Source organism: Eptatretus burgeri, chromosome 8 (genome assembly GCF_056783735.1).
Source record: "Eptatretus burgeri isolate ZD-2024b chromosome 8, Ebu_testis_v1, whole genome shotgun sequence".
Taxonomy (NCBI): domain Eukaryota; kingdom Metazoa; phylum Chordata; class Myxini; order Myxiniformes; family Myxinidae; genus Eptatretus; species Eptatretus burgeri.
This window is the reverse complement of record NC_140968.1, coordinates 70275496-70303091: the sequence shown is the minus strand read 5'-3', so window position 1 is coordinate 70303091 and position 27596 is coordinate 70275496. Positions and strand designations below refer to the sequence as shown.

The window sequence follows — 27596 nt, the reverse complement described above, 5'->3', positions numbered from 1 at the left end:
TTATTGTAGAAGGAGGTTTATGTCAGGAAAGTATTCAGCCCCTTAGGTCAGTACTTGGTGGAAGCACCTCTTGCAGCAATGACTGCGATGAGTCTTTTTGGGTTGGTCTCTTCCAGCTTTGCACAGTGAGATGGTGAAATCTTTGTCCATTCTTCACGTGAAAATTGCTCTAGTTCTACAAAGTTGATGGGGTCTCACCATAAATGTTCAATTGGGTTCCAGTCAGGACATTGACAGGGCCACTCAAGAACATTTATTTTCTTCTTCTTCTTCTACAGCCATTCCATTGTGGCTTTAGCTTTGTGCTTCAGATGATTGTCCTGCTGAAATGTGAATCTCCAACAAGTTTCAGATTCATGGCTGACTCAAGCTGCTTTTCTTCAAGGATGCTCTGGTACTTTGCACCATCCATAGTCCCTTCTCTCCTGACAAGCTTCCAGTCCTTGCTGATGAAAATCAGCCCCATAACATGATACTGTGACCACCATGCGAGACAGTAGGGATGGGGTTGATTGGATGTTGTGCATTATTAGACTTGTACCACATTTATTGCTTTGAATTTCGACCATTTAGATAAATTTTTGTCTCGTCCGACCATGAAATGTTTCACCACAAGCATGCAGCATCATTAAAATGTTGTTTCTTTTTTCAAACTCCATGCAGGGTTTTAGATGTATCTTTTGCAGTCACGGCTTCCTTCTTGTCACCTGTCCATGTAAGCCAGCTTTGTGAAGGGAATGGGATGTTGTTGAATGATGCACACTAACCCCCATTTTGGACATAGATCCTTGTAGGTCTTTCAAAGTCATTGTTGGATTTACAGTGACTTCCCAATCCAATTTCCTGCTTGTCTGGCTGCTGAGTTTGAACATGCGACACGATCTGGGTGGTATGCCACATCTTCGATTTCTTAATGATGGATTTCATCTTACTTAAAGGGATAATCCATCCATCCTTTGGGACCATACTCTGTGCACAGCGTTGGTGCTGCTGAAGCCATCTCCTTGGCTATTGAACACAATCCTGGATCGGTCGCCACTCCAACACAGGATACCAGCAAGCTGGTACTCATTTTGCTGACCTCAGAAGGATTACAGGCAAAGTCAACCCCACCTGGTATTAATTCAACAGCCAAGGGGAATTTGAACTCAGGATCCTAGGATCCCAAGAAAGGGATAATGAGCAACTTTGAAATATATCTGATTTCTTTGGAAAGCTCATTGGTCTTCATCTTTGCTTTTTTGGGTAACAAATGAGTTGCACCGTAAAACTTCATAAAATTATGGGAACTTCATTTTTCCTTAAACCACTGATTACATGCAGGTGAAGATTACATGCAGGGAGAACAAGTATTTGATACACTGGCGATTTTGCAGGTTTTCCCACTTACAAGGCACGTAGAGGTGTGTAATTTTTATCATAGGTACACTTCAACTGTGAAGGACGGAATGTAAAACAAAAATCCTGAAAATCACATTGTATGATTAAAAAAAAAAAATTGCATTTTATTGCATGAAATAAGTATTTGATCACCTACCAAACAGTAAGAATTCCGGCTCTCACAGACCTGTTAGTTTTGTCTTTAAGAAGCCCTCCCATTCTCTTCTCACTACCTGTATTAACTGCACCTGTTTGAACTCGTTATCTGCATAAAAGACAGCTGTCCACACTCAATCAATCAGACTCCAACCTCTCCACAATGGGCAAGACCAGAGAGCTGTCTAAGGACATCAGGGACAAAATTGTAGACTTGCACAAGGCTGGGATGGGCTACAGGACAATAGGCAAGCAGCTTGGTGAGAAGGCAACAACTGTTGGCACAATTATTAGAAAATGGAAGAAGTTCAAGATAACAGTCAATCTCCCTCGGTCTGGGGCTCCATGCAAGATCTCACCTCGTGGAGCCTCAATGATCATGAGAAAGGTGAGGGATCAGCCCAGAACTACACGGCAGGACCTGGTCAATGACCTGAAGAGAGCTGGGACCACAGTATCAAAGAAAACCAGAAGTAACACACTACGCCGTCATGGATTAAAATCCTGCAGCGCACGCAAGGTCCCTCTGCTCAAGCCAGCGCATGTCCAGGCCCATCTGAAGTTTGCCAATGACCATCTGGATGATTCAGAGGAGGAATGGGAGAAGGTCATGTGGTCTGATGAGACCAAAATAGAGCTTTTTGGTTTAAACTCCACTCGCCGTGTTTGGAGGAAGAAGAAGGATGAGTACAACCCCAAGAACACCATCCCAACCGTGAAGCATGGAGGTGGAAACATAATTCTTTGGGGATGCTTTTCTGCAAAGGGGACAGGAGGACTGCACCGTATTGAGGGGAGGATGGATGGGGCCATGTATCGTGAAATCTTGGCCAACAACCTCCTTCCCTCAACAAGAGCATTGAAGATGGGGCGTGGCTGGGTCTTCCAGCATGACAACGACCCGAAACACAGCCAGGGCAACTAAGGAGTGGCTCCGTAAGAAGCATCTCAAGGTCCTGGAGTGCTCTAGCCAGTCTCCAGACCTGAACCCAATGGAAAATCTTTGGAGGGAGCTGAAAGTCTGTGTTGCCCAGCGACAGCCCCGAAACCTGAAGGATCTGGAGAAGATCTGGATGGAGGAGTGGGCCAAAATCCCTGCTGCAATCTGTGCAAACCTGGTTAAGAACTACAGGAAACATCTGATCTCTGTAATTGCAAACAAAGGTTTCTGTACCAAATATTAAGTTCTGTTTTTCTGATGTATCAAAGACTTATTTCATGCGATAAAATGCAAATTAATTATTTAAAAATAATACAATGTGATTTTCAGGATTTTTGTTTTAGATTCCGTCTTTCACAGTTGACGTGTACCTATGATAAAAATTACAGACCACTACGTGCTTTGTAAGTGGGAAAACCTGCAAAATTGGCAGTGTATCAAATACTTGTTCTCCCCACTGTATTCCACTTATTTTGTAAGTAATTTTCATGTGAGGAATGGGCAAACATTTCACCATCTCATTGTGCAAAGCTGGTAGATATCTCCCCAAAAAGACTCATAGCAGTCATTGTTGCAAAAGGTGCTTGTATCAAGTACTGACCTAAGGGACTGAATACTTTCCTGACATGGAAGCTCCTTCAACTACAACAGTAATTCAACTACAAGAGTTTGATCTTGTAGTTTGATCCTTCAACTACAAGAGTTTGATCTCTTCAGTTATAAATAAAACACTTCATTTGGAAAAAATTGTTTCAACATAATTCATAATTATAATTCATAATATAATGGGCGTAAGTCCTTTTTTCTCTCTCTTTTTTTTCACACTTTTCTCTGAACATAATCTGTTCATACTTCCAAAACCTTCACATTAGGTGTTCCATGTATTTATGCAGGTGATTGTGGATTCAAAAATCGAATATAGATGGAATTTTCAAAGAGGTAATCGATGACGTCACAATCAGCCGCGTTCGGCGGCAAATCGACAGGCGGGTCCCAGACGACGTGCTTCACTTAACTAAGTCCATGAGTTCAGGACGTTTGTTCAACTCAGCATTTACGACTTTTATCCTGACATGTTAATCTGTAGATGGAGGTAATAAAGTAACGATGAATATGTCAAATCGTTTGTGTTACTTATCCGGCACAATGGGTCAATGTCAACAATCCGAAGCGACCGGTCTCAAACGCTCCCATGGGCCTCCAGACACGCCACCAATATGAACTGAGCTGTTGAATGTGGCGCAAAACATCCAAAGAAACTACCGTAACCAAGTATTGTGATCCGTCCTGTCCCCCATACCCTTCGTAGATGGGTATCTGCTAGTTCATCTTATTGTGGAATTGTTGGTGGGGGAGTGAATGCTTTTGTAGGCAACTACATACATTATGGATGGACTCACATTGTAATTGTATATCCTTTTATAGATGTACTCGCATTCTAATTGTACATACTTTATGGAGGTGCTTGGTTGAAAAACGAGACTCTGTACTTCTGGCAACCACCAGGTGGCATTTGTGGCGTACGTCTGCACATTCCGTGTTGACAAACACACAAACAAACAGACAGACAGATAAATGGACCCAAATGCAATTCCCTTCCCTTTGGTGAGGTGAACAATGATGAAGCAGAGGTGAATTTTAAAAGTAATATTAAATCCTAAACGTTGTGTTTGTCTCACATGATCAAATTGTTCCTTTGAATAGAATGTTGATTACGGAGCTGTCGTTTCCTGGGAAAATGACTTTGCAGCAGAATCAAAGGGTGAGTTTTGTTTGATTTCTTCATATCAATAAATTAACTTGTTACAAGTTCCACAAACAATAAAACTAATTTCGCATTACTGTCCCATCACTGGGAAGGCAATTGTCATCACATTTACACCCAAACAATTTCACTTTCATCAAATCGTTAATCCCAGATAACCTTTGCAGAACGGCACTCAATTGAGCACGCACCTCCAACAGGCTGAATAGTTTATTATTTTGTATCCCACCGATGGACCGTGTCTGCATCCAGACCTCAAATAAAATGTAATTGGCTTGTTATTGTCACCTCCCCATCTTCTCCACCAAGTTGTCATATCCTGTCCACAACTTTTTAAAATATCGTGTTACATTTTGTTTTTGGCCCGATCTCCCAAGGATGAAGAACCACTTAAAAAATTCTTATGTCCAGATCGGGAGCTTCAGCAAAATCTAATTAATTGATATTTGTCTCACACCCAACTTCTCAACCAAGTTTTGTCCAAATCCATCCACAACTTTTTGAGATATGATGTTATATAGAGTTTTGTGGCCCGATCTGTCAATGGTGAAGAATCACTCAGAAAATCAAAAATATTCTTGGATCCTGATCTTCAACAAAATCGAATAAATTCGTCCTTGACACACACCCAACCTGTCCACCAAGTTTTGTGTCCGAATCAGTCCTTAACTTTGTGATATCGTTTTTGGCCCGATCTCCCAAAGGTGAAGAATCACTTAAAAAATTATTGTATCCAGTTCCAGATCAAAAATATTCACCATCATGTAATCGTTTCATCCTTGTCACACACCCAACCTGTCCACAAAGCATCATCCAAATCCGTCCATAAGCTATCAGAACAGACAGAAAAGTCCACAAACAGACAAACAAACAGGAGTGAAAACATAACCTCTGTCCATCTTTATTTTTATTATGATTGTTTTTGTACACCAAGTCGAGGAGGCTTTGGTGGTAGAAGTGATAATATAGCACTTTCATGATGTTTGACGTCTTCCTCGCCCATATTATCAGACCATTTGTGCCATGGATCAAGGTTTCATCACGGAATGGTCTTTGCTTGATGAAGACTTAGTGTTGAGTGTAAATGAGGCAAATCAGCCGATGGCTAATGTGGGAATATTTCCTTTCTTGTGCCACATTCCACTCCCCCAAACCAGGTGGATGCATCCTCGAAAATTCAAACAGGAATAGTGATGTTTATTTTATCTTCTTTCTGCTGTCTCCTTCCAATCCACCACAACACATCATAAGGGTATGCTGAATGAACTCTGCAAATGAGTTGATGATGTTCAATAGAAATGTGATATCTTTAACCATTACATCTTCATTTAATCTGATATTCCAATTTGTTTTGTGATACCAGTGAGAGACTCATGGTATTATCTTTAAAGTAAATGACATCGTCTTCATGAAAGAGAGGTGCAGATACAGAACCTGCTTAATTATTCATTCATTAGTTTATTTGTTCAATTCCTTGTTTCGCTGGTTTTGCGAAACTGCATTTTCATAGATACCGTTTAGTGCCCAACCCAAGTTGTTCTGAAATTATTTCCAGTCAACCACCAAATGTCCACTGAGTGTCAAAAGTAAGGCAGACCAAGCGGCATGGGCAGATTGTCCCTTTCATCAAGGTCAATATCATGCCGTCTTGGGGTCGAAGGGGTATAAAGGTTGTAAAGGAACCTTCCAACATCAGTTACAGGGATTGAACGGGTTGACGTAGTCTAAATGGGCCTAAAGTTTCCAGAGACGGTCGAAAGGTCTGAGGGTGAAGGGGTCGAAGCAGGCTGAAGTTTGTAAAGTTCTTCAGGTGTCCAGGGGTTGGGGGGGTCTAAAGGGTCTTAAAAGGTCGAAATGGGTCAAAAGGGTGAAAAGTCTGAAGGGTGGAAGGGGGCTATTGAGGTCATAAAAGGTTCAAAGCATCAAAAAGGTCTAAGGGGTATAAATGTCTCAATAGGTACGTTCCCATAAAGTATAATTTTCGACAGTCATTGTCAAATAATATGTGATTAGTAGACGTAGTCACGGTCCAAGTGCTATTCAAGCAGTATGTAATTCATCAACATACACATATGGGTCATCCAAGGCTTCACCTCGTCGAGGGTTCACCATACATACAGGTAGTGGACACCAATGTGGGACAACAATGGAAACACCAATGTGTCGTCACTTAATAAGGTGTTGGGACATCATGTGTGGCCAGTACAGCCTGTATACACGGTAGTATATAGTCCACAGCATCTGGAATTCTGCAGGTGGGATGGGGCACCATTCTTCCACAAGAAGGTCAATCAACTCACACCTGTTTGATGGAGGTGGGTCTGAGGTCTTCATAAACAAAGGCAAATAACACAGAGAGACAGAATAACAGACGAGACAGACATACAGACAGAACAACTGACCAGACTAACCAATATACAGGACTTTACAAGTAAACAGACAGACACAAACAGTGGTGAAAACGTATCCTCTGTCCACCTTCGGTGCCAGAGGTCATGAACATTTTGTTTTGAAAATGTCCAGGTGGTAAATGTTTGGGAATTAATAGGTTATTGCAGGTTCAGGTTTTAATCACAATACAGTTCAATAGTTTTTGAATTACAGCAGTGAAACTGTCTCTTTATCCCATTTAACTTCTCCATGGTTATCTTCACATTCCCACCACAGCCTGAAGTCGATCTCAACTCCTGCTGGGCCGCAGAAGGTAGAAGTGCGGAAGTCACCATCAAACTGGCCAGCAGAGTGAAAATAATGGGATTCACCTTTGAGCACCTTCCTGTGTCACAATCACCAAGAGAAAACATAATCAGTGCTCCAAAACACTTTGAAGTTTTTGTACGTCATCCTTCCCTTAAATGGTGCAGTACAACTTACAAGAAGAAATGCCATCATCCTGACATGCTGTATATGTTTGTGTGCAGGGCATTGATTCTGGAGTCAACAAAAAAAGAACCTCACTCGGTATTTACAAATACCTGAGACACGGAAAACCGGTGCAGAGATTCATAGTGCAGGTGAGGGATAATTATGTGGTTAATTGATGATATCTGTTCAGATTGGTTATGCTCAAAATTGGTTGTGAATTAAGTCACCAATAAGTTAACCAGGTGACGATAATTTTGCCAATGTATTCCCATCATGGGGAGGAGCTCCAGTTGGACATCAATACCTGATGCTTCATTTCCAATCAATTGTTCTTCGGGTAAAATGAACGATTCAAAGTAACAGAATATTTTCACTGGAGAAATTGTTATGAAAACAATAATAACAACTCTTCCATCTCTTCTCTCCCCGATTCCTTTATGACTTCCCATGTAGGTCGTTCCTGAAACACCTTTCAAAATCATAAAGTTGAAGGTGTACAACAACTGGGGGCACCCTGATTATACGACACTATGCAGCTTCAAAGTTCATGAAGCAAGAGGTCCCTGAATGAGGGATTTGAGGATGGATGATGATCTTCACATCATTATGCACAATCGGCTGCCAAGGGAGTTTCATTGACCTGGGACCGCAATCCTGAACTGATCGCCACTTCAACACAGCACACTCAACTGGCTCCCAAAAAGATAACACTGTTTTTTTGTATGCAATGTCGAGGCGAGGATGAGAGCGAAAGATAATTTGGCCAATCTTGTACGGATGACAAGCTTAGGTCACCCACTTTGTGTTATTTTGGGGCTGACAGGATGTCCCCGGGGTGCACACACCCCTGAGCCGCCCAGCCTGTGTTTGAATCTCGTATCCACATCAGCTCTTACACCAAGAGACTATTTTGGTTCCTGTACGGGACCACAACAACCTGGTGAGTACCATCGAGGAATCTGTTTTATTCATTTAATGGCAAAGGTCATTTGAAGGCAATTTCTCCACGAATTAACCCTTCATTGGAAGAGGTACTCATCCACCCGTTAGCCCTTGGTTTCAAGCACTTCATGTATCAGAGCATTTCGAATGAGAGAATTTAAACATGGTGGATTTGTTATTAATTACTCACAAGGATATATCAAACCAAACATGGCTTTCAATGAATAATACACAGCACACATGAACCAACAGAAATCTCTGAAAACAAAGATGTTATACTTACGTACCACCTGATGATCCCATTAAGTGTGAACAAAATAAATAAATATTTATGACTGGATATAGTACTCAGATACAAAAGGGAAATGATGGCATTGCTCTCATTACTCAGCTATTACTCAGGCAGTACTACAACGATTCTGGCCTAAACAATGCAGGAATGAAGAAAATGATGAAATCACAGGATCTCAAGAATGAAATCGAAAGATTCTGGAAGCTGAAGATCGCTGGAATTGGACCGGAGATAATTGGAGCAATGGGAAATATGAAGAAGAACCTCATGGAAATCTTGAAAACCATCCCTGGGAACATTATTACAAACGAACTGCAGTTGGAAGTTGTCCGGGGCACAGTGAGGATCCTAAAAAGAACCCATGGAACACACGTTGGTCCATGACTCGCATTCCCTTAGGCAAGTGGAGGGGGATACTTTAGGACTCCATCCCACCTTCTGAAATCCGACTTTAGGACTCCATCCCACCTTCTGAAATCCGCATATGGAGTTAACAACCAACGACACACACACACACACACACACACACACACACACACACACACACACACACACACACACACACACACACACACACACACACACACACACAATGGGCTTTGTGTTAAATTTCCTCCAACAAGGAAAACATTCAGCAAACCTCAGGTTTTGTTTTTCTCATTATTTGTGTTTTTTATAAATGGTAAACAAGTAACGGATCCAAGAACGAACTATGATGAAGCAGAGGCTGAGAATTTAAAAATAAGACTAAATCTGAAATGTTATATTTGTCTCACATGATCAAATTATTTCTTTGAACAGAATACGGATTATGGAGCGGTCATTTCCTGGAAATATGACTTTACTGCAGAACCGAAGGGTGAGTTTTGTTTAATTTCCTCATATTAATAAGTTTACTTGTTTCAAGTACCATAAATACGGTAATTAAACTAATTTCACATCCCTGTGCTGTCCGCACATTTACACACAAACACTTTCACTTTCTGTGACAATCGCACAGGTGTAGGTAGATTCTACAAGGTGGAAACAGAAATCCTGTTCTAAGTTCGAAAAACAATTAAACTAATTTCACATTCCTGCCATATCACAACGAAGGGCAATGGCAAACCACCAAGTGCAATACTTTTCATGAGACGTCAAATTTGTACTGCAATTTGCACTGAAAGTAACCATGACATCACTGCCAAAGTTTCATCACATTTGCACCAAACACTTTCATTTTTATCAAATAGTTCATCTCCAGGTAAGGAAAGACACCTGTGCAGAACAACAATCGGGAAAGTTAGAGGCAACCTTTGTAGAATGGTCTTTCGTCACCGAATGGTCTTTGCTTGATGGAAGGCCTGTTGAGTGTGAATGAGGTAAAACAGACAATGGTTAGTTAATGTGAGAATATTTACTTTCGTGTCCTGCACCCACTCCCCTGCATCAGGTGGACGTGTCCTCAACAATAAAAATATGAAGTTATGTTTATTTATAGTTTTTCTGGAATTTACATTCCAGATAAGGTATGACATTCCGCACCGTCAATCTATCCATCCGTCCGTCTCCTATTTTTGACTTCTCCAGCCAAACCGCTGGGCCGATTCGGCTGAAATGCTGCAGCAACGTTCCCCTTCTGACTGGTTACAGGAATTGTAAAGCTCATTCCGGTCACGTAACTTAAAGTAGGTCAAAATGGCCGACTCAGTAAATTTCTTCAGAAATCTTCTTCTCCAGACCCACCAGTCAGAATGCTACCAAATTTGGGTGACAACATTGGGCCAGGGTAAGGACGTCAAATTGTGAAGGTCATGCTGATCACCTGACCGGAAGTTTGTCAAAATGGCGTCAATTTTGGGGAAAATCGTGTAAATTCCTTCAAAAATCTTCTTCTCCAGAACCAGCAGTCAGAATGTGACAAAATTTGGGTTTCAACATAAGGACAGGGTCTTCATGTTAAATTGTGGAGGCCATGCTGATCATATGATCAGACATGTGTCAAAATGGCGGTCACGCAAATTCCTTCCATGTCTTCTCCTCTCGATCCACCTGTCAGAATGCTGACAAATTTGGGTTGCAACATTATGGTCGATTAGGGGTGTTAATTATCATATGGAAGTCATCCGGATTACATGACTGGTAGTGTGTCAAAACGACCGATCAGTAAAATGTTTGGAAAATCACGTAAATTCCTTCAAAAATCTTCCTCACCAGACCCACCAGTCAGACGTCCAATCCACCCACAAAACATCACAAGAGTATGCTGAACCAACTCGCTAAATTGGTTGATGTTCAAGAGAAATCTGATCTCTTTAAGCAATTATATAATCATTTAATCTGATATTCCTATCTGTTTACAATTACATTTGATGCCTGTGATAGACTCATGGAATTATTACCCTGCGCTCGTGACGTGAAAAGCAGGGTTAAGCGATCGGTAGCGCACACACGCATGTCGTAAGTCGAACATCGTATGTGTGTGCATTTTGTTCAGAGTGTTTATTGAAAACCATTCAGTGGAGGAAAATGAAACATCACCAGATGATATATGACTAAGTGATATCGCGGTCACTCTTTTGAGGCAAACATAGGCCAAAGGTATTTTTGACACAACAGAGGCCAACAAAATTGGACTATTTTGTAAAATCCACAATTTTCATTAAATTGATGAGAAATTTGAAGAGGATTTGCATATCAGGTCACTAAATTCAACCAGCAACTATTTTTGAGGTCAACAAAGGCCAAAAGGTCAACATAGGCTGAAATTTCTAAAATTGTCAATTTTCATCTTGTTGACTTGAAATTTGAACAGATTTTCACATCACCTCACTGAATTCAACCACCAATTATGTTTGAGGTCAATGCAAGTCAAAAGGTCAACATAGGCCAGACATATAAAATAGTCAATTTACATCCAGTTGAGTTGAAATTTGTCATAAAGGCATGTATCAACCAGTTAAGCCACCCCTGGTGGCCTCTCTGATCAGTCTCCTCCTGACTTGGTCATCCAGTTTGGAGAGACGGCCTGATCTAGGCAGGGTCTCAGTGGTACCATACGCCTTCCTCTTCTTAATGATTGTCTTGACTGTGCTCCAGGGGGATATTCAAGACCTTTGAAATATTTTTATAACCCATTCCCTGATCTGTGCTTTTCCACAACTTTATCCCAGAGGTCTTTTGAAAGCTCCTTGGTTCTTAGGGTTGAGTCTTTGCTGTGAAATGCATTACCCAGCACAGAAAACCTACATGAACAGCTGATTTTATTCTGAAATAATCAGAATCACCACAATTTAACACAGGTGGAGGCAAATTAACTTGGTGTGTGATTTTGAAGGTGATTGGTTACACCTGAGCTAATTTACAATTGTTGTTACATGTGGGGTGGGCACTTATCCAACCAAGATATTCTCGTTTTGTATTTTGATTGATTTTCTGAAATTTGTAAAATTTGTTTTTCACTTGGAAGTTGTGAGTTACGATGTGTAAATAAGGGTGGAAAAGTCTGATTTAATGTAATTTAACTCCAAGTGAAAAGGCAACAAAATGTGAAACTTTGAAATGGGGTGTCGATATTCTGGAGGCTATATGTATATATATATATATATATATATATATATATATATATATATATATATATATATATATATATATATATATATATATATATATATATATATATATATATATATATATATATATATATATATATATATATATATATATATATATATATATATATATATGTATATATATATATGTATATATATTTATATGTATATATATATATATATTTATATGTATATATATATATATATATATATATATATATATATATATGTATATATATATATATATATATATATATATGTGTGTATATATATATATATATATATATATATAAATATATATGTATATATATATATATATAATTCCAGCAATGTGTGTGTGTGTGTGTGTGTGTGTGTGTGTGTGTGTGTGTGTGTGTGTGTGTGTGTGTGTGTGTGTGTGTGTGTGTGTGTCTGTGACCGCTATTTCTCGACAACCACTGGTCCGATGTAATTGAAACTTGCCAGCTATATTGTTGGGGACCTGACTATGTGCCTTTTCAAGGTTTGATATTAATCGGACAAGTGCTTCCCAAGTTATGGCCATTTATTTACCAAACCAATGGCAAGACACATTGCTGCGTAGGCGTGGCTGCGTCGGCTGATGAGTGGCCAGCCGACGATAATGTCACGGGCCGTGCCGGTTACGATGGGGAAAGGCTCCTTAGTAACCGTGGCAAAGGAGTGGCAATGTTCAATGGCAGCGAATGTCATGGCAAGCGAAGACAGGGAGCTAAACATGATTTTAATTTGAATTTTAATTAACTCTGTGTGTGGAAGTACTACAGCAGTTGTTACTTCAATACAAGCGATAATTCATGGAATGCATGTGAACATTCCGTACGGGCATGCACCACTTCCGGATAGTGATGACTTTTTCTCGATTTCTTATGCGCATTTATAGATAAACACAATGCCCCCAATCCAATCGTCGTTTACGAGAGCGAAGGAACAGCCTGTGTGGTTGTTTGAAAGTTGTTGTTTTTTTGGGGGGGGGGGTTATTTTTTTTTGTACATAGGTTTTTTTTTTTTTTTGCACGTACGTTTTTTTTTTTTTCTTTTTTTCTCTTCTCTTCTCTTTTTGTTTTTCCTTGCGATGACATTGCGAAAAGGCAAAATACGTTGTCGCTAATTGAATAATTGGCCATTAAAACTAAATTGTGAATAATCGTAACTGCGATATGCGAACTTTCGGACAGTGAGGACTTAACTTCCGGACTTCCGTATTGTGACGATTATTGTATTCTTTCTCGATTTTTTTTTCTCGATTTATCGAGTTACTGTATTCTTTCTTTCTCAATTTCTGTACTTTCTCGATTTCTTTCTCGATTTTCTTAGACACTATGCCCCAATTCAGTCGTCGTTTACGACAGCGAAGGAATGAAGCTGCGTGTCATGCACGCGCAATGGAATCTAACTAAGCACGAGCTGCTCGCTTGACACGCGACGCAACACGCGTGACAAGGCGTCGTGCAGCTGAAACAGATGAAGAATGAACTGCTCGCTTGGCAGACAACACTGAACGTGAGGCAAGGCGTCGTGCAGCTGAAACGGATGAAGAACGAACTGCTCGCTTGGCATACAATACTGAACGCGAGGCAAGGCGTCATGCAGAAGAAACGGATGAAGAACGAGCTGCTCGCTTGGCATACAATACTGAACGCGAGGCAAGGCGTCATGCAGAAGAAATCCCTCACCAGCGAGAAGACCGGCAAGTAAGGGATGCGCCATCAGGATGTACACCGTGCGAGACTATAGCAGGCTCACTGTGAGAATCGCAACCTTGCTCGATACGATGACACCGATTTCTTCCAAGAGGAACTTCATGTTGAGTACAGGCAGGACCTCATTATTTCAATGCACTAAATGCTCACATTGTGATGCTTTTGTGTGGAACGAGGAGAGAAGAGGATTTTGCTGCAACCATGGCAAGGTCCACCTTAAGCATGATCCTACGAATCCAAAACCCGGTTCAATTCCATCACAACCTCCAGATGCTATTAAAAACCTTTTCCTCAACCAGGACTTTGTGAAGCAAGCGAAACAGTACAACAATGCACTGGCAATGGCAAGTATCGGTGTCTGAGAGATACGTATGCTTGGCTTCAATCCTGGAGTGCGCATACAAGGTAAGGTTTACCATTACATTGGTGCTCCTCTTGCCGATCTGGGTTGTACCCCACGCTTTGCTCAGACCTACTTTCACGATCCAGCCCATGAGCTGGAGTATCGTCGTGCCCACACCACGAACAGTAGCCTGATGAGCAGTTTTTGCTATGAGCACAACAGGCCATTCATGAGTGCAACCCATACGTCCACCAATTCAAATCAGCCATTGAGTTTGTGTTTCATAATGATAGCGCCAATGAACTGAAAATTGTGTTAACAGGTCGCACGCAGTGCCGAGACCTTCATCATGGTACCGTCAACCTTCCCTCACCAGACAGCGATGTGGCTGTCATTGCTCCAGGGGCAATGACAACAGAGCAGTTTGGAAGACTGGCAGTCGGTGTTCACCTCAGAGGAGGAGGTTTACAGGCAATAGATGCCATGCATCCAGCGTATGACCCTCTATCACACATACTTCTGCTCCCCTGCGGCTCCCAGGGGTACCACACTGAGTTAGCAGGGATAACGCCAACATCTTTCTACCGCTACCATCTCCAAGTACGTGATCCTACTCATCACTTCAATCTACTGCATCGTGGTGGAAAGTTGACAGAGCAGTAGGTATGCGACATGATGGCAAAAATTGAGTCACACTGTCTCAATTGGATTCGCTGCAACCAGAAGTCAATTAAGGCAGAAAAGTAAAAGATCATCGTTGATGCGTTGAACAGTGATGCTGATGTGCGACCTGGATGCCTCACCATTCTGCCGCCGTCAATTTATGGGTCGCCACGTTGGTATGCCAAAGACTTTCAAGATGCAATGGCTTTGGTCCGAGTCAAGGGAAAACCTGACTTTTTCCGAACATTCACCTGCAACCCAAAGTGGCCAGAAATTAAACAATCGCTTTTTGAGGGTCAGTCAGCCAATGAAAGACCTGATATCATCGCCCGGGTGTTTCATATGAAGGTGGAAGCACTCAAAGCAGACCTCCTCAAGAATGACATCTTGGGGCATGTGGACGCTTATGTGATGGTGAAGGAAACGCAAAAGCGTCACCTTCCCCATGTACACATGCTCCCGACCGTGGTACCTCGCGACAAGCCCAGAACACCAGCAGATGTTGATCATGTGGTCTCTGCTGAGATTCCTGACAAACACACAAATCCAGAACTACACAGGATCGTGACATCACACATGATTCACGGCCCATGTGGGGAATGCAACATCTCGAGCCCTTGCATGGCAGACCGGAAGTGCACAACGGACTATCCCAAAGCCCTACGAGAAACGAGAAGCTTCTCTGACGACTCCTATCCCCTGTACAGAAGACAGGCAGAAGCAGCACCTGGTGATCCCATCATGAAGACAATTCGAGGCGGTGCTAACATATTAGTTAATAATGCAAGGGTTGTGCCTTACAATCCACATATTTTTCTCAGGTACGATGCTCACCTCAACCTTGAGATCGTATGTGCTGTCACCAGTGTGAAGTACCTGTACAAATACCTTGAAAAGGGCCTGGACCAGTGCCTGGTCAGACTAGAGCAACATGAGAGGATGCGAGAGGCATTACAACATTATGAAGTAACACGATGCGAACTACGGCGTTACATCACCGCATCTGAGGGATACTGGCGCAGACACGATTTCCCCATTCAAAGCAAGTACCCACCAGTCGAGATGCTGGCACTCCATCTACAGGATGAGCAGGTGATCACGTTCAATGATGAAGGTGCCGTACAGAATGTGGCGGAGTCAGGACCCCCTGCAACCACGCTCAGCGCCTTTTTTCGAAGCCATGAATCTCCATCCACACATGCGTCATGTTCTATTTCCAGATGTGTTCCAACACTTCACCTACTTTAGGAAAAGGTTTCAATTGCGGAAGAGAAGGCTGAGTTTCCAGGATAACCGTAAGGCTGATACAGTTGGGCGGCTCCCCATTATTTCCGTCAACTCACATAATGCAGAGTTGTACTATCTCCGCTTGCTACTGCACCGCGTGCCTGGCCCCACATGCTTTCAGGATCTCCGTCATGTTGGTGGTAGGGTCGTGGAGACCTATCTGGCAGCCTGCATTGCATATGGCATCGTTGACAATGACCAGGAGGTGGATTCTGGTCTGGAAGAGGCTGCAAATATTGCATTTGGCCTTGCAGTCCGCAAAGTATTTGCCAACATGCTCATATTTGTCCTCAGAGGCAACCACGTGCAGTTCTGGGAAAGGCACAAGTATGTGCTGTGCGAGGTCTTCATGCGTGCAGCAGGTGTGAATGAGCTAAATGGACGTATTGTGAGTGAAGCACTACTGGAGCTGAGGGACAAAATTGAGAGGCACGGATTTTCGCTCAGTTCGAGCTTTGGCCTTCCTGAGCCTGAACCAGTTCATATCCAGTCTCGCATTCCCCACGTCATCGAGCACGAAACAGGGCACAATATATAAGAACTTGAGGCTCACATCACTCAAACAGAGTGCCTTCTTAATGACGAGCAGCGCATTGTTGTCGAGTAAAGTGATGACGAGTGTGGAACACGGACATGGCTGGATGATCGCAGTTGATGCAAGTGGTGGGACTGGGAAAACATTCACCTTGTCTCATGTACTCAACAAAGTGCGAGCAAAGGGCAAAGTGGCTCTTGCGACTGCTGCAAGTGGTATTGCAGCTACTCTGCTGCCTAAAGGGGTCACCTTCCAGAGTAGGACCAAGTGTCCTCTCATTCTCACTGATGAGTCCACTTGCAACATCAGTGAAAATGACACCACTGCAGTACTCATACGAATGACGAATATAATGGTGGTGGATGAGGTTTCAATGATGGATCGTCTCGCATTGGAGGCAGCAGATTGAACATTCCAGTGGCTTCGGGGCTCAGAGGAACCATTTGGCGGCATCACAATGGTTTTCAGTGGTGACTGGAGGCAGATCCTTACCGTTGTGCCACACAGTAATCGTATTGACATAGTTGGAAGGTGCTTCAAGAGCTCATACCTCTGGAGAAAAGTGCCGATACTTCGTCTCACAGTAAACATGAGGATCATGCAGGTTGCTGGAGAACAACAGGACGAATCAAAAAAATAAAAATAAAAATAAATAAATAAAAAGCCGTTTTTACCCCCATTTTTCCCTGCTGTGCAGGGGTTAGCTTTTCTTGAGGAAATGTTTTATGGCCGGATGCCCTTCCTGATGCCAACCCTGGTCGCCAACAGGACGAATCTGATTTTGCAAAATTCCTGCTGGATCTGAGCGAAGGGAAGATTTCTGTCAATCCAGAAGAGGGTGAATTTGCTGTTGAGCTCAGGGAACCACTCATTCTTCCAGGTGAAAACTTCAGGATATTGTCACTTGGGTGTACGAGGACTTGCACAACAACATTACCAACCCTAAGTCGCTGTGCAAGCGTGTTATATGATGTCCAACCGAAACAAAGAAGAAGCGCCGTTTCCTCAGCAATGTTGTTTATGAAGAGGTGCTAACGAGATAAAGGTGTGTACATGCAGACAATTTTTATTATTATTTCTTTATTGAAGAAAAATTGTTCCGAAAATAATTTATCAAAACGTTGGCAGATCTAGCAGCCTCCGCATTCTTGCCCTGGACGAGGAAACAAAGAAGAAGCGCCGTTTCCTCAGCAATCTTGTTTACGAAGAGGTGCTAATGAGATAAAGGTGTGTACATGTAGACAATTTTTATTATTATTTCTTTATTGAAGAAAAATTGTTCCGAAAATAATTTATCAAAACGTTGGCAGATCTAGCAGCCTCCACATTCTTGCCCTGGACGAGGAAACAAAGAAGAAGCGCCGTTTCCTCAGCAATGTTGTTTCTGAAGAGGTGCTAAGGAGATAAAGGTGTGTACATGTAGACAATTTTTATTATTATTTCTTTATTGAAGAAAAATTGTTCCGAAAATAATTTATCAAAACGTTGGCAGATCCAGCAGCCTCCGCATTCTTGCCATGGACAAGGAAACAAAGAAGAAGTGCCGTTTCCTCAGCAATGTTGTTTCTGAAGAGGTGCTAAGGAGATAAAGGTGTGTACATGTAGACAATTTTTGTTATTATATATTTATTGAAGAAAAATTGTTCCGAAAATAATTTATCAAAACGTTGGCAGATCCAGCAGCCTCCGCATTCTTGCCCTGGACGAGGAAACAAAGAAGAAGCGCCGTTTCCTCAGCAATGTTGTTTATGAAGAGGTGCTAACGAGATAAAGGTATGTACATGGAGACAATTTTTTTATTATTTATTTATTGAAGAAAAATTGTTCTGAAAATAATTTATCAAAACATGACAACCATATTTCCAGGGGAGGAACATGTTTGCTGTTGCGTCGATACAGCGGAATCTGATGGTGATCATTTGTATCTGCCTGAGTTCCTGAAGACCCTCTGTCCATCTGGTATGCCTCCACATCGGATCACTCTCAAGGTGGGTATGGTGATCATGCTGTTCCGAAACTTCGCCAGCAGAGCAGGCACTGCAATGGCTCAAGGTACGTCATCCATCAGATTCTTCCAAATCTGTTCGTTGCAAAATCTGTGATGGGTTTCAATTCTGGACGCACATTGCTCATTCCACGCATAACATTGAGTCCATCTGACAACATGTTCCCGTTCATTCTGCGGCGTCGGTAGTTTCCGGTACGGCCATGACTGTGAATAAATCCCAAGGGCAGTCGCTACACCGTGTTGGGGTCTTCTGCACAAGAGACTTCTTCAACCATGGTCAGTTTTACGTGGTGGCCAGTAGGGTTGGCAGATCCAGCAGCTTCCGCATTCTTGACCTGGACGAGGAAACGAACAAGAAGCGCTGTTTCCTCAGCAATGTTGTTTATGAAGAGGTGCTAACGAGATAAAGGTGTGTACATGTAGATAATTATTATTATTATTATTTATTGATTGAAGAAAAATTGTTCCAAAAATAATTTATCAAAAAAATTGCACAACTTTTTTTCGTTTCCACGTGTCAAAACGGTGTGGCCTTTGCAAGTGTTCAAGAATTCAGCTCTACTCAACATGCTTGCCAACGAAATACATCTCATTTTGGTGGTATGCTTTGCAAACTATTTTTTTTTTTAAACTAAAACAATTTGAACATGGAATACCTCATGACACTGTACTTTCAGGTCTCCTACAAATCCTACCCTGTCGCCTCACCGTGGCGTAGGAGTGGCAATGGTCAATGGCAGCGAATGTCATGGCTAGCAAAGACAGGGAGGTAAACTTGATTTTAATTTGGATTTTAATTAACTCTGTGTGTGTAAGTATCACAGCAGTTGTTACTTCAATGCAAGCGATAATTCGTGAAATGCATGTGAACATTCCGTATGGGCACACACTACTTCCAGATATTGATGACTTTCTGTATTCTAATAATTTCTCGATTTCTTATGCGCATTTATAGATAAACACAATGCCCCAATCCAGTCGTCACTTACGAGAGCGAAGGAATGGCCTGTGTGGTTGTTCTGAAAGTTTTTTTTTCACGTACGGCCACGCACGTACGACGCATCTACGGGCACGCGAAAGCGAAGGAACGGCCTGTGTGGTTGTTGTTTCTGGTACGCGGTTTGAAAGTTTTTTTTTTTGCATGTACGGCCACGCACGTACTGCCACACACGTACGGGCATGCACTAGTCTATACAATAAGAGAGAAATGCCGAATTTTGTTCCCGTTTTGCGACGTCAAATCAATTTGCATCCTCCTGAAAATTGGCAGGTATTTAATTTACGATCGGGAAGGTGGCTCGATGTACTTTTCGTTATGAACTATTATTTGTTGTGAATTTTGGGTGTGAAAATGGGCAGGACACACCCAATGCTCTTTAGAAGGAAGTAAAACCGTTACCACTTTCATTGAATAAGAAAGTAAAACCGCCTACCACGTTCATTGAAAATTGTGATTATCGACAGAAAAATGTTTCTTTTATCGATGGAATGAGCAATGAGGTTTCCTCGCATTCATTCAGGTGAGTAATTTTTTTATCCTTTCCTGACTTGCACTTCATAACCATCCCCTACGCACCTTTATTTGTAGACAACAGAAGAAAAAAGCCAAAACTAAAAAAAGATTGCTATCGTGCTTGTCCTTTAAGCCTTATCCTTAAAGCCAGCAAACTACTGTTCAACAGTGCAAAACATTTAAACAGTCAAACAAAGATGCAGATTTGCATAACATTTGAACAGTGCAAAAAAGATGCAGGTGAGGTTTGGTCTTGATTTGAACAGTCAACAGTGCAAAAAGACACAGTATTGTATTCGGTAGTTTTGCAGGTTTGCATTTGAAAAGTAGAATGAAAGATGCAGGTAGTTTGCTTACCAGCATACCTTTCTGATCCAATCACTCTCGGCCTGTAATCAACTTCAAATTGTCTAATTGACTCAAATTATACTACCATCCTCAAATTGTCAAGCTAAGATTTTTTTTTTCTTTATCCACTGACTCACAACTCAGTCATCAGTCACTTGAGCAAAAATTGTACAGCTACCCTCCCTGTTTGGTGGAGTCTTCCTGCTCCAAATAAAGTAAAATAAAAGTAAGGCTATTCACTCTCCTTTTTAGCTGACCATCAAGTGAGATTGTACCTGAAAATCAGTTTGTGAGCTTGCAAGATCTTACTACATTCCGGAAAGTCACTTTTATGTACTTGGAAACCCCACTTCAGTACTTGGAAGACCCACTGCAGTACTTTGCAATCCCACTGCAGCACTTGAAAATTCAACTGCAGCACTTGGTACTCCTGTTGCAGTACTTGGAATTCCCACTGCAGTATGTACTTGGAAATTCCACTGCATTACTTGGAAATTCCACTGCAGCACTGGGAAATTATACTGCAGCACTGGGAAATCCCATTGCAGCACTGGTAATTCTCCATCATTCAGGCCACACACGTGCATGAAAAGGCCATTCACCAAAATAATCTGGGGGGCTATATATTCCAAGAACTAAAATCCGTTCATTGAAACGCACATTACTAATCACTTTTATATGTTTCCAGGTGGTAACATGCCGAAAACACCGAAACGAAGAAGAATTTCCCAGCGATTACCAGAAGTCCATGCACTAAGGAACGCAAGACGACAGCTGCAGTTGCCAGCGGTCCCACGAGGCGACACGAATGATGAAAATGTGTTCTTCCTTGAAACAGATGTTGGAGAAATGGAAATAGCATGCAACTACTGTGAGGCAAAAAAATTCGCTGGCGAGCCACCAGGATTTTGCTGTGCAAGTGGAAAAATCCAATTGTATTTATTCCCAATGCCACCTCAATATCTGCTGTCACTGCTCAACGGAACAAATAATTATGATTCCGACCATTTCCTTCAGAATGTACGTCTTTATAATAGCGCATTTCAAATGACGAACTTTGGCTGCATGAGACGACAGATTCATGGATGGGATCTCAATTTTACTGTCCAAGGTCAAGTGTGTCACAAAATTGGAAATCTCCATCCGCAAGACAATATGCCTCGACAGTTTCTGCAAATTTATTTCATTGACAGCAGACGAGCCGAACATGAAGCACGTTTGGCCATTGGTACTGGTCTGAAACCACACATTGTAACGAAGCTCCACAGAGTTATTGCATGAGAACAACAAATATGTCAGAAACCTGAAAACGGCTGTTGAAAGCATGAACCAAGATGGAAGAGAAGATCTTTGTCATGCACGAAAACAAGCAGCCGGCCACACAACATCCTCGCCGTTACAACGCACCATCCGGTGATGAAGTAGGCATACTAATGCCGAACGAACCAACTGCGACCAGAGATATTGTGTTGCATCAGCGTGATGGAGCATTACAGCATATATCAGAATTGTACCGTGCGTACGACAGTCTGCCGTACCCAATCCTGTTTCCTTATGGCACAGACGGATGGAGCGTATATTTGCAGTCAGCTGCTGCACGCAAAATAACACAAATGCAGTTTTACGCATACCACATCATGTGTCGACAGACTAATCATTTGTTACTGTGCCGCAGACTGTTCCAGCAATTTTTAGTTGACATGTACTGTAAGATAGAAACAGAATGATTACATTTTCTCAGACGGGAACAGAAAGCTCGAAGAGCAGACAGCTACCAAAGCTTCAGAGATGCTCTATTTAATAACGACTGTGATCCACCGAACGTGGGGAAAAGGATTGTGTTACCATCAACATTCACGGTCGGTCCGCGCTATATGCAAGAGCGCACCCAAGATGCCATCGCATACGTGCGGAAGTATAGCAGACCAGATATGTTCATAACCTCTACTACTAATCCGAAATTGTCAGAAATTACAGAAATCTTCTACCAAAACAAACAGCATCAGACCGGCCAGATATCGTCTGTCGTGTTTTTCATTTGAAATTGAAGAAACTGATGGATCTGTTGAAGAATGGAGCTTTTGGTGACTTGCTGGCATGGCTTGACTCCACAGAAAATTGACTTGAAAATTGACTTGAAAATTGACTTCACAGAAACTGTGAGTAACCAACATCTGCTTTCATTTATGAATTACCCGTCTAAGACGGGTACTTTGCTCGTACATAAATATATTTGTATATATATGTATTTATATTTATATGTATATATATTTATATGTATGTATATATAGAGATAAAGATATATATATATATATATATATATAAATATAGATAAAGATATATATATATATATTTATATATATATATATATATATATATATATATATACATATATATATATATATATATATATATATATATATATATATATATTGTTACGGTTGTGGAAATTCATGGAACACCATTCAGGTTTCCCAGAGATCAGTTATGTCAATAAGTGTGTGTTCAGATTAGATTTCCCCACCGATGTATAAAGGGATTTTTTCGTGTAACCGGGCTGTGATCTTTGAGGTAGTATTATTCTTTTGCTATCTTTATTTTGGAACAACCACTACTTCAACAACCACAACCGCATCTCAACAACCACGCCATCCCCACCACAGCGCCAACCACGACATCTCCTCAACAAAATCTCTACAAACGAACATCGCCTCACCTTCATCTCCATTGCACCGCCATCTTTTCGGCAGCCACGGCGAATCCCAATGAGCGGCACCTCCACCAAACACGACGGCTACCTTGTTGGGGCGACAGCCGGTGATTTCTGCCACGTCCGCTTTCCACGGCCGGTGATCTCTGCAACGTCCGCTCTCTCCGCGTTTGGCGATGAAATCGGATCAAAACACCAAAAGGGGCGGAGCCAGCGGGGGGGTGAGAGGTCGAAGGTGGCAGATCAAACTCACCTCCCCGGACCCCATAAAAAGGCGCGTTGGAACACCAAGTCAGTTGAATTTATGCCTGCAGTCTGTCTGGAGTCGGGGGGGGGGGCGCCAAGGTTCGAGTCCAGTAGAGGGCAATCGGAGCGCAGCGAAGCCTGGAGAGCAGCCAAGCCGGCAGTACCGTGCTGAACTGTGGGTCAGTGGTGAAGGCCGTAGAGGGTCGCCAGCCAGCGAAACACAGACAATGGAGCAAACGCTGAGGAACGGGCGGGCTCGTAAAAGAGCATCAACTCTTGAAAGAGCAAAGTCCCATTAGTTTCTCTGAGGCGTCGTCGGATAGGCCCGATCGACCAGGCCGTAGGGCAAGGCCCGGACCAACCGAGTCACCATTACACCAACCACCGTGTTGACGGAACATCGAGGGTCGCTCAGCGAGTCACCACGAGGGTGGCAGGTAACCAGCCCGGTCTCACGGAGCTCCTGCGGTCTCCAAAGCTCCGCGAACATTAAAGGCCTATGGGCCCTGTTCTTTCCCTTTCCTTTCCTGGGGTTTTCTTTGTATGAAAGTTGTGGCGCCGTGTCCGCTAAGTAGAATTGTGGTTAAGTGATTGTGTAGATAATAAATAGATACGGCTGTAGGTCTTTGTTTGCTTGTGTCTTGTCCCTACCCCCATTCATTGCATACGTGCTTGTATATCTGCATTGCTTCATTGACTGCATACGTGTGACAAATAAATGTCCTTGTTTGAATGTTCACCTGCTCGTTGCGTGCTCTTCCTGCATTGAACTGCCATACTTGCGTTCGGAATAATAGCTGGTTTTTAATACCGATAAGATAATATAGCTGGTAGGCTCGGAGGCAGTGTAGTGCCCGGGGGTGCCATAGCGGGAGATTCGGCAGAGGGTCGTGCCTGCCAAAGGGAGCCACGTGTCCCAGCCATGAGACCGTGTGAGGGCACGGAGAGAAAATTGGGGGGCGAGGCCCGAAATTGTGAGGACACCAACACAGGCGACGGGAATCTGGGTTGTTAGAACCAATAGTTTAAGCGAGAGGCGCTTGTTGAAAGCCCCGGGGTAGTTTAACAGTTAAATGGTTAGGGTAGATTAGGAGATGTACCCCTCCGCACCATCCATCCCCTCGCTGTCGTTGTGGGCCGCTGGACCCACTTTGGTTATAGATCGCCGAACTCTGGGGAGGCCATTCTGAGGCTTCGTTGGGCCTCGACACAGGACGTTAGCTCTCCCTTATTCCCCTCCGGGAAGGGAACATAGGGGTTGGGAGTAGGCTAGGTGACAGGATAGGTTAGCCGAACAAGGACGATAAAGGGGGTTAGGGGACGATTTATAGTGGGGAGGTAGAAGTAAAAACAACAAAAAAATAAGTTGGGGCTAAATTGGGGTTTGACAAATTAAGGGAGTGGGTATGTACAGTGACAGGCAAAGGCGATAGGTTGGGAGGGAGACAGGTAGGTAGGTCCGAGCCCGCCTTCCAAGTGGCCAGCACCACCGCACTCCCTCCACCAACCTCCACGGAACGGCAAAGGCTGGCCAACTTCATCGGCAGCTGTTGTTTTGCTGCAAGGCCTGTGCCGGCTGGATCGTCTGCAGCTGTGGTACTTCAAGGCCTGTGCCGGCCAGTTCATCTGCCGGCTGTGTTTGCCTGCAGCGGCCTTCTTCTGCGGGCTGTGTTTGCCTGCTACCTTTGCCATGCCATGCCCACTGCCCACGTTCACCAGCCCCGTTCAATTTTTGCTTTGTCCCCCCCTGTTCATTTCCATGTGCGCCAGGATCCGCAAGGCAACAGTTTGCAAGCTGCAAGAACTGCCCTGTTGGCAGCTACAACACGGGCCTGCAGTGGCGGCCCGTGCACCGTGTTTGTGTTCATCCATCCATTCGTTGTGCTCATTGCGTGTGCCACTTGAGCTGGCACGGAGACTGCATTTGTGCAGCCCATGCACCGTTGTGGTTCACTGAGTTCAATTCAAACCATTCATCCATCCATTCGTTGTGTTCATTGCGTGTGCCACTTGAGCTGGCACGGAGACTGCATTTGTGCAGCCCATGCACCGTTGTGGTTCACTGCATTCAGTTCAAACCATTCATCCATCCATTCGTTGTGTTCATTGCGTGTGCCACTTGAGCTGGCACGGAGACTGCATTTGTGCAGCCCATGCACCGTTGTGGTTCACTGAGTTCAATTCAAACCATTCATCCATCCATTCGTTGTGTTCATTGCGTGTGCCACTTGAGCTGGCACGGAGACTGCATTTGTGCAGCCCATGCACCGTTGTGGTTCACTGCATTCAGTTCAAACCATTCATCCATCCATTCGTTGTGTTCATTGCGTGTGCCACTTGAGCTGGCACGGAGACTGCATTTGTGCAGCCCATGCACCGTTGTGGTTCACTGAGTTCAATTCAAACCATTCATCCATCCATTCGTTGTGTTCATTGCGTGTGCCACTTGAGCTGGCACGGAGACTGCATTTGTGCAGCCCATGCACCGTTGTGGTTCATTGAGTTCAATTCAAACCATTCATCCATCCATTCGTTGTGTTCATTGCGTGTGCCACTTGAGCTGGCACGGAGACTGCGTTTGTACAGCCCATGCACCGTTGTGGTTCACTGCGTTCAGTTCAAAAAGGAAGGCCTTGGACTGCGTGTGAGCAGCCAGCCACATTCCCTGTCACCTGCATTGTTTTGAGCCAGAGACTGCATGCGAGCAGCCTGGCTCCCTGCTAACTGTTTTCTTTTGCAGAGTTCAGTGATCCTGGGCCATGGTTTAGTGTAAAATTTGTAAGTTAAGGTTAAGATGTACTGTAAATATGAGTGCGCCCCCGGCATGTCTGTCCTAGCGCCGGCAATTTTATTTAAGTCGTCCGTGTGAGTGAGTTTGTTTAGGTAGTTACGCAGCCCTCAGGTTATTTATTTTGGGGACACGAATACCATGAATGTCGCACTCAGGGATCCGTAGGTAAAATGTACTAGGGGAAAACTACACATGATGGCACACGAAAATTTGACGACTCGGGACAAGTCTGTAAAAAGGGGAGGGGGTAGTGTTGTGGTTACCAAATTCGCAAACCACCATTCAGGTCCCTTAGGTGAGATATCTCGGTAAGTATATGTGTAGTTAGGCCCAAACCCGTTGTCTAGTGGGAATACATATCATTTATGCGTGCTGCGACTCTTCAGGATAGCCGTTTTTCTTTTACTATCTTTATTTTGGACCAACCGCCATTGTTACCACCACCAACCACAACATCAACCACCCACCGCGGCGCCGCTTCACGTCACACCTCGCAACCGTCGCATCGCCACCGTTCTTGCGCCGCTTGTGGGTACCGGTGTTGGACTCGTGCAGGGCGCGCGCCGAACAGCGTGTACAAAACCACGGATTTTCCGCTTCAAAAACGGATCAAAAACGACACACGCCCACTTTTGTTCCGTCCAATCGGTGAGCGAGGGGCGATTTGGCCCCGCCTCCAGGGCGTTGGAGGGCGATCGCTATATGCAAATTTATGGATCAAAAAGCATTCACGCCCACTTTTTCTCGGACCAATGGGGAGCGAGGTGAAAGGTCGAAGGCAGGGGGTCAAAAGCGAAGCCACGGGGCTTATATAAGCGACCGCGTTCGTCAAGTCAAGGGAGTTAAGACTTCGCAGTCGGTGGAGTTGGGAAGAAGAAGCAAGAAGGAGTTGGTCGTCGTCGTGTGCGTTGGAGTCGGAGCGAAGGGGACGGAGCTGTGGAGAGGTGGCGAGGGCAGACGAGGGGGTGCTCGCGTCGTGCCGGGAGCTGCACACCAGGGAGGCCGACGGCGCGACCTGGTCGAGGTGGAGACGCTCGTCGCGGGACTCGAGGCAGAGTAGAAATCCTCCTTTCCCCCGAGCATCAGCAACCCCCTCCTGTTTCCCCCCGCGCTGAGATAGTGCGACCAAGGGGGCCCCTTTCCCACCCCCTACCAGACACTGTCCGCGAGGCCCGCGGAGTTGAGGCACCATCGCCGCTCCGCGTCTCATCACCAGACGGGTAGGCCCGACCCGGTCTCGGCCTCAGGCCCGCCTCATCCTTGAGGGTTCTCTTTTCTTTTTCTTGGTTTTGGATATGTGTTGTCGGCGCCGTCTGTGAAGTAAAATTGTATAAGTGTTGCCGTGTGCTCGCGTAATCGGTATTAGATCTGCATTGTCGCATTTGCTTTTTGTGTAAAATTGCATTGTGTTTCTTTTCCTTTTCTATGTGCTTTTGGTGGAATTGTATATGTGCGCTTTCCGTTCATCGCAAATAAATGTGCTTTGTGTTGAACTGTTTCC

The 27596-nt window shown here is 43.6% G+C and overlaps 1 protein-coding gene and 1 long non-coding RNA gene across 2 annotated transcripts in view; both read left to right on the top strand.

Moving 5' to 3' along the window:
• Positions 1-17888, top strand: part of LOC147021995 (SUN domain-containing protein 2-like) — a 45486-nt gene extending 27598 nt beyond the window's left edge. Inside the window, exons 6-14 of the mRNA XM_085892498.1 lie at positions 4181-4238; positions 5399-5493; positions 6909-7076; positions 7163-7255; positions 7560-8046; positions 9142-9199; positions 17248-17524; positions 17608-17706; positions 17790-17888. Coding sequence (XP_085748624.1) covers positions 4181-4238; positions 5399-5493; positions 6909-7076; positions 7163-7255; positions 7560-7673 — 528 coding nt within the window. The 3' untranslated portion in view covers positions 7674-8046; positions 9142-9199; positions 17248-17524; positions 17608-17706; positions 17790-17888. The remainder of the gene's footprint in view (positions 1-4180; positions 4239-5398; positions 5494-6908; positions 7077-7162; positions 7256-7559; positions 8047-9141; positions 9200-17247; positions 17525-17607; positions 17707-17789) is intronic.
• Positions 17889-17969: 81 nt separating this feature from the next.
• LOC147021994 (uncharacterized) overlaps positions 17970-27596 on the top strand; it is a 19004-nt gene continuing 9377 nt past the window's right edge. Inside the window, exons 1-5 of the long non-coding RNA XR_015061031.1 lie at positions 17970-18070; positions 18154-18252; positions 18346-18896; positions 19165-19256; positions 21037-22507. This is a non-coding gene — a long non-coding RNA (uncharacterized LOC147021994). The remainder of the gene's footprint in view (positions 18071-18153; positions 18253-18345; positions 18897-19164; positions 19257-21036; positions 22508-27596) is intronic.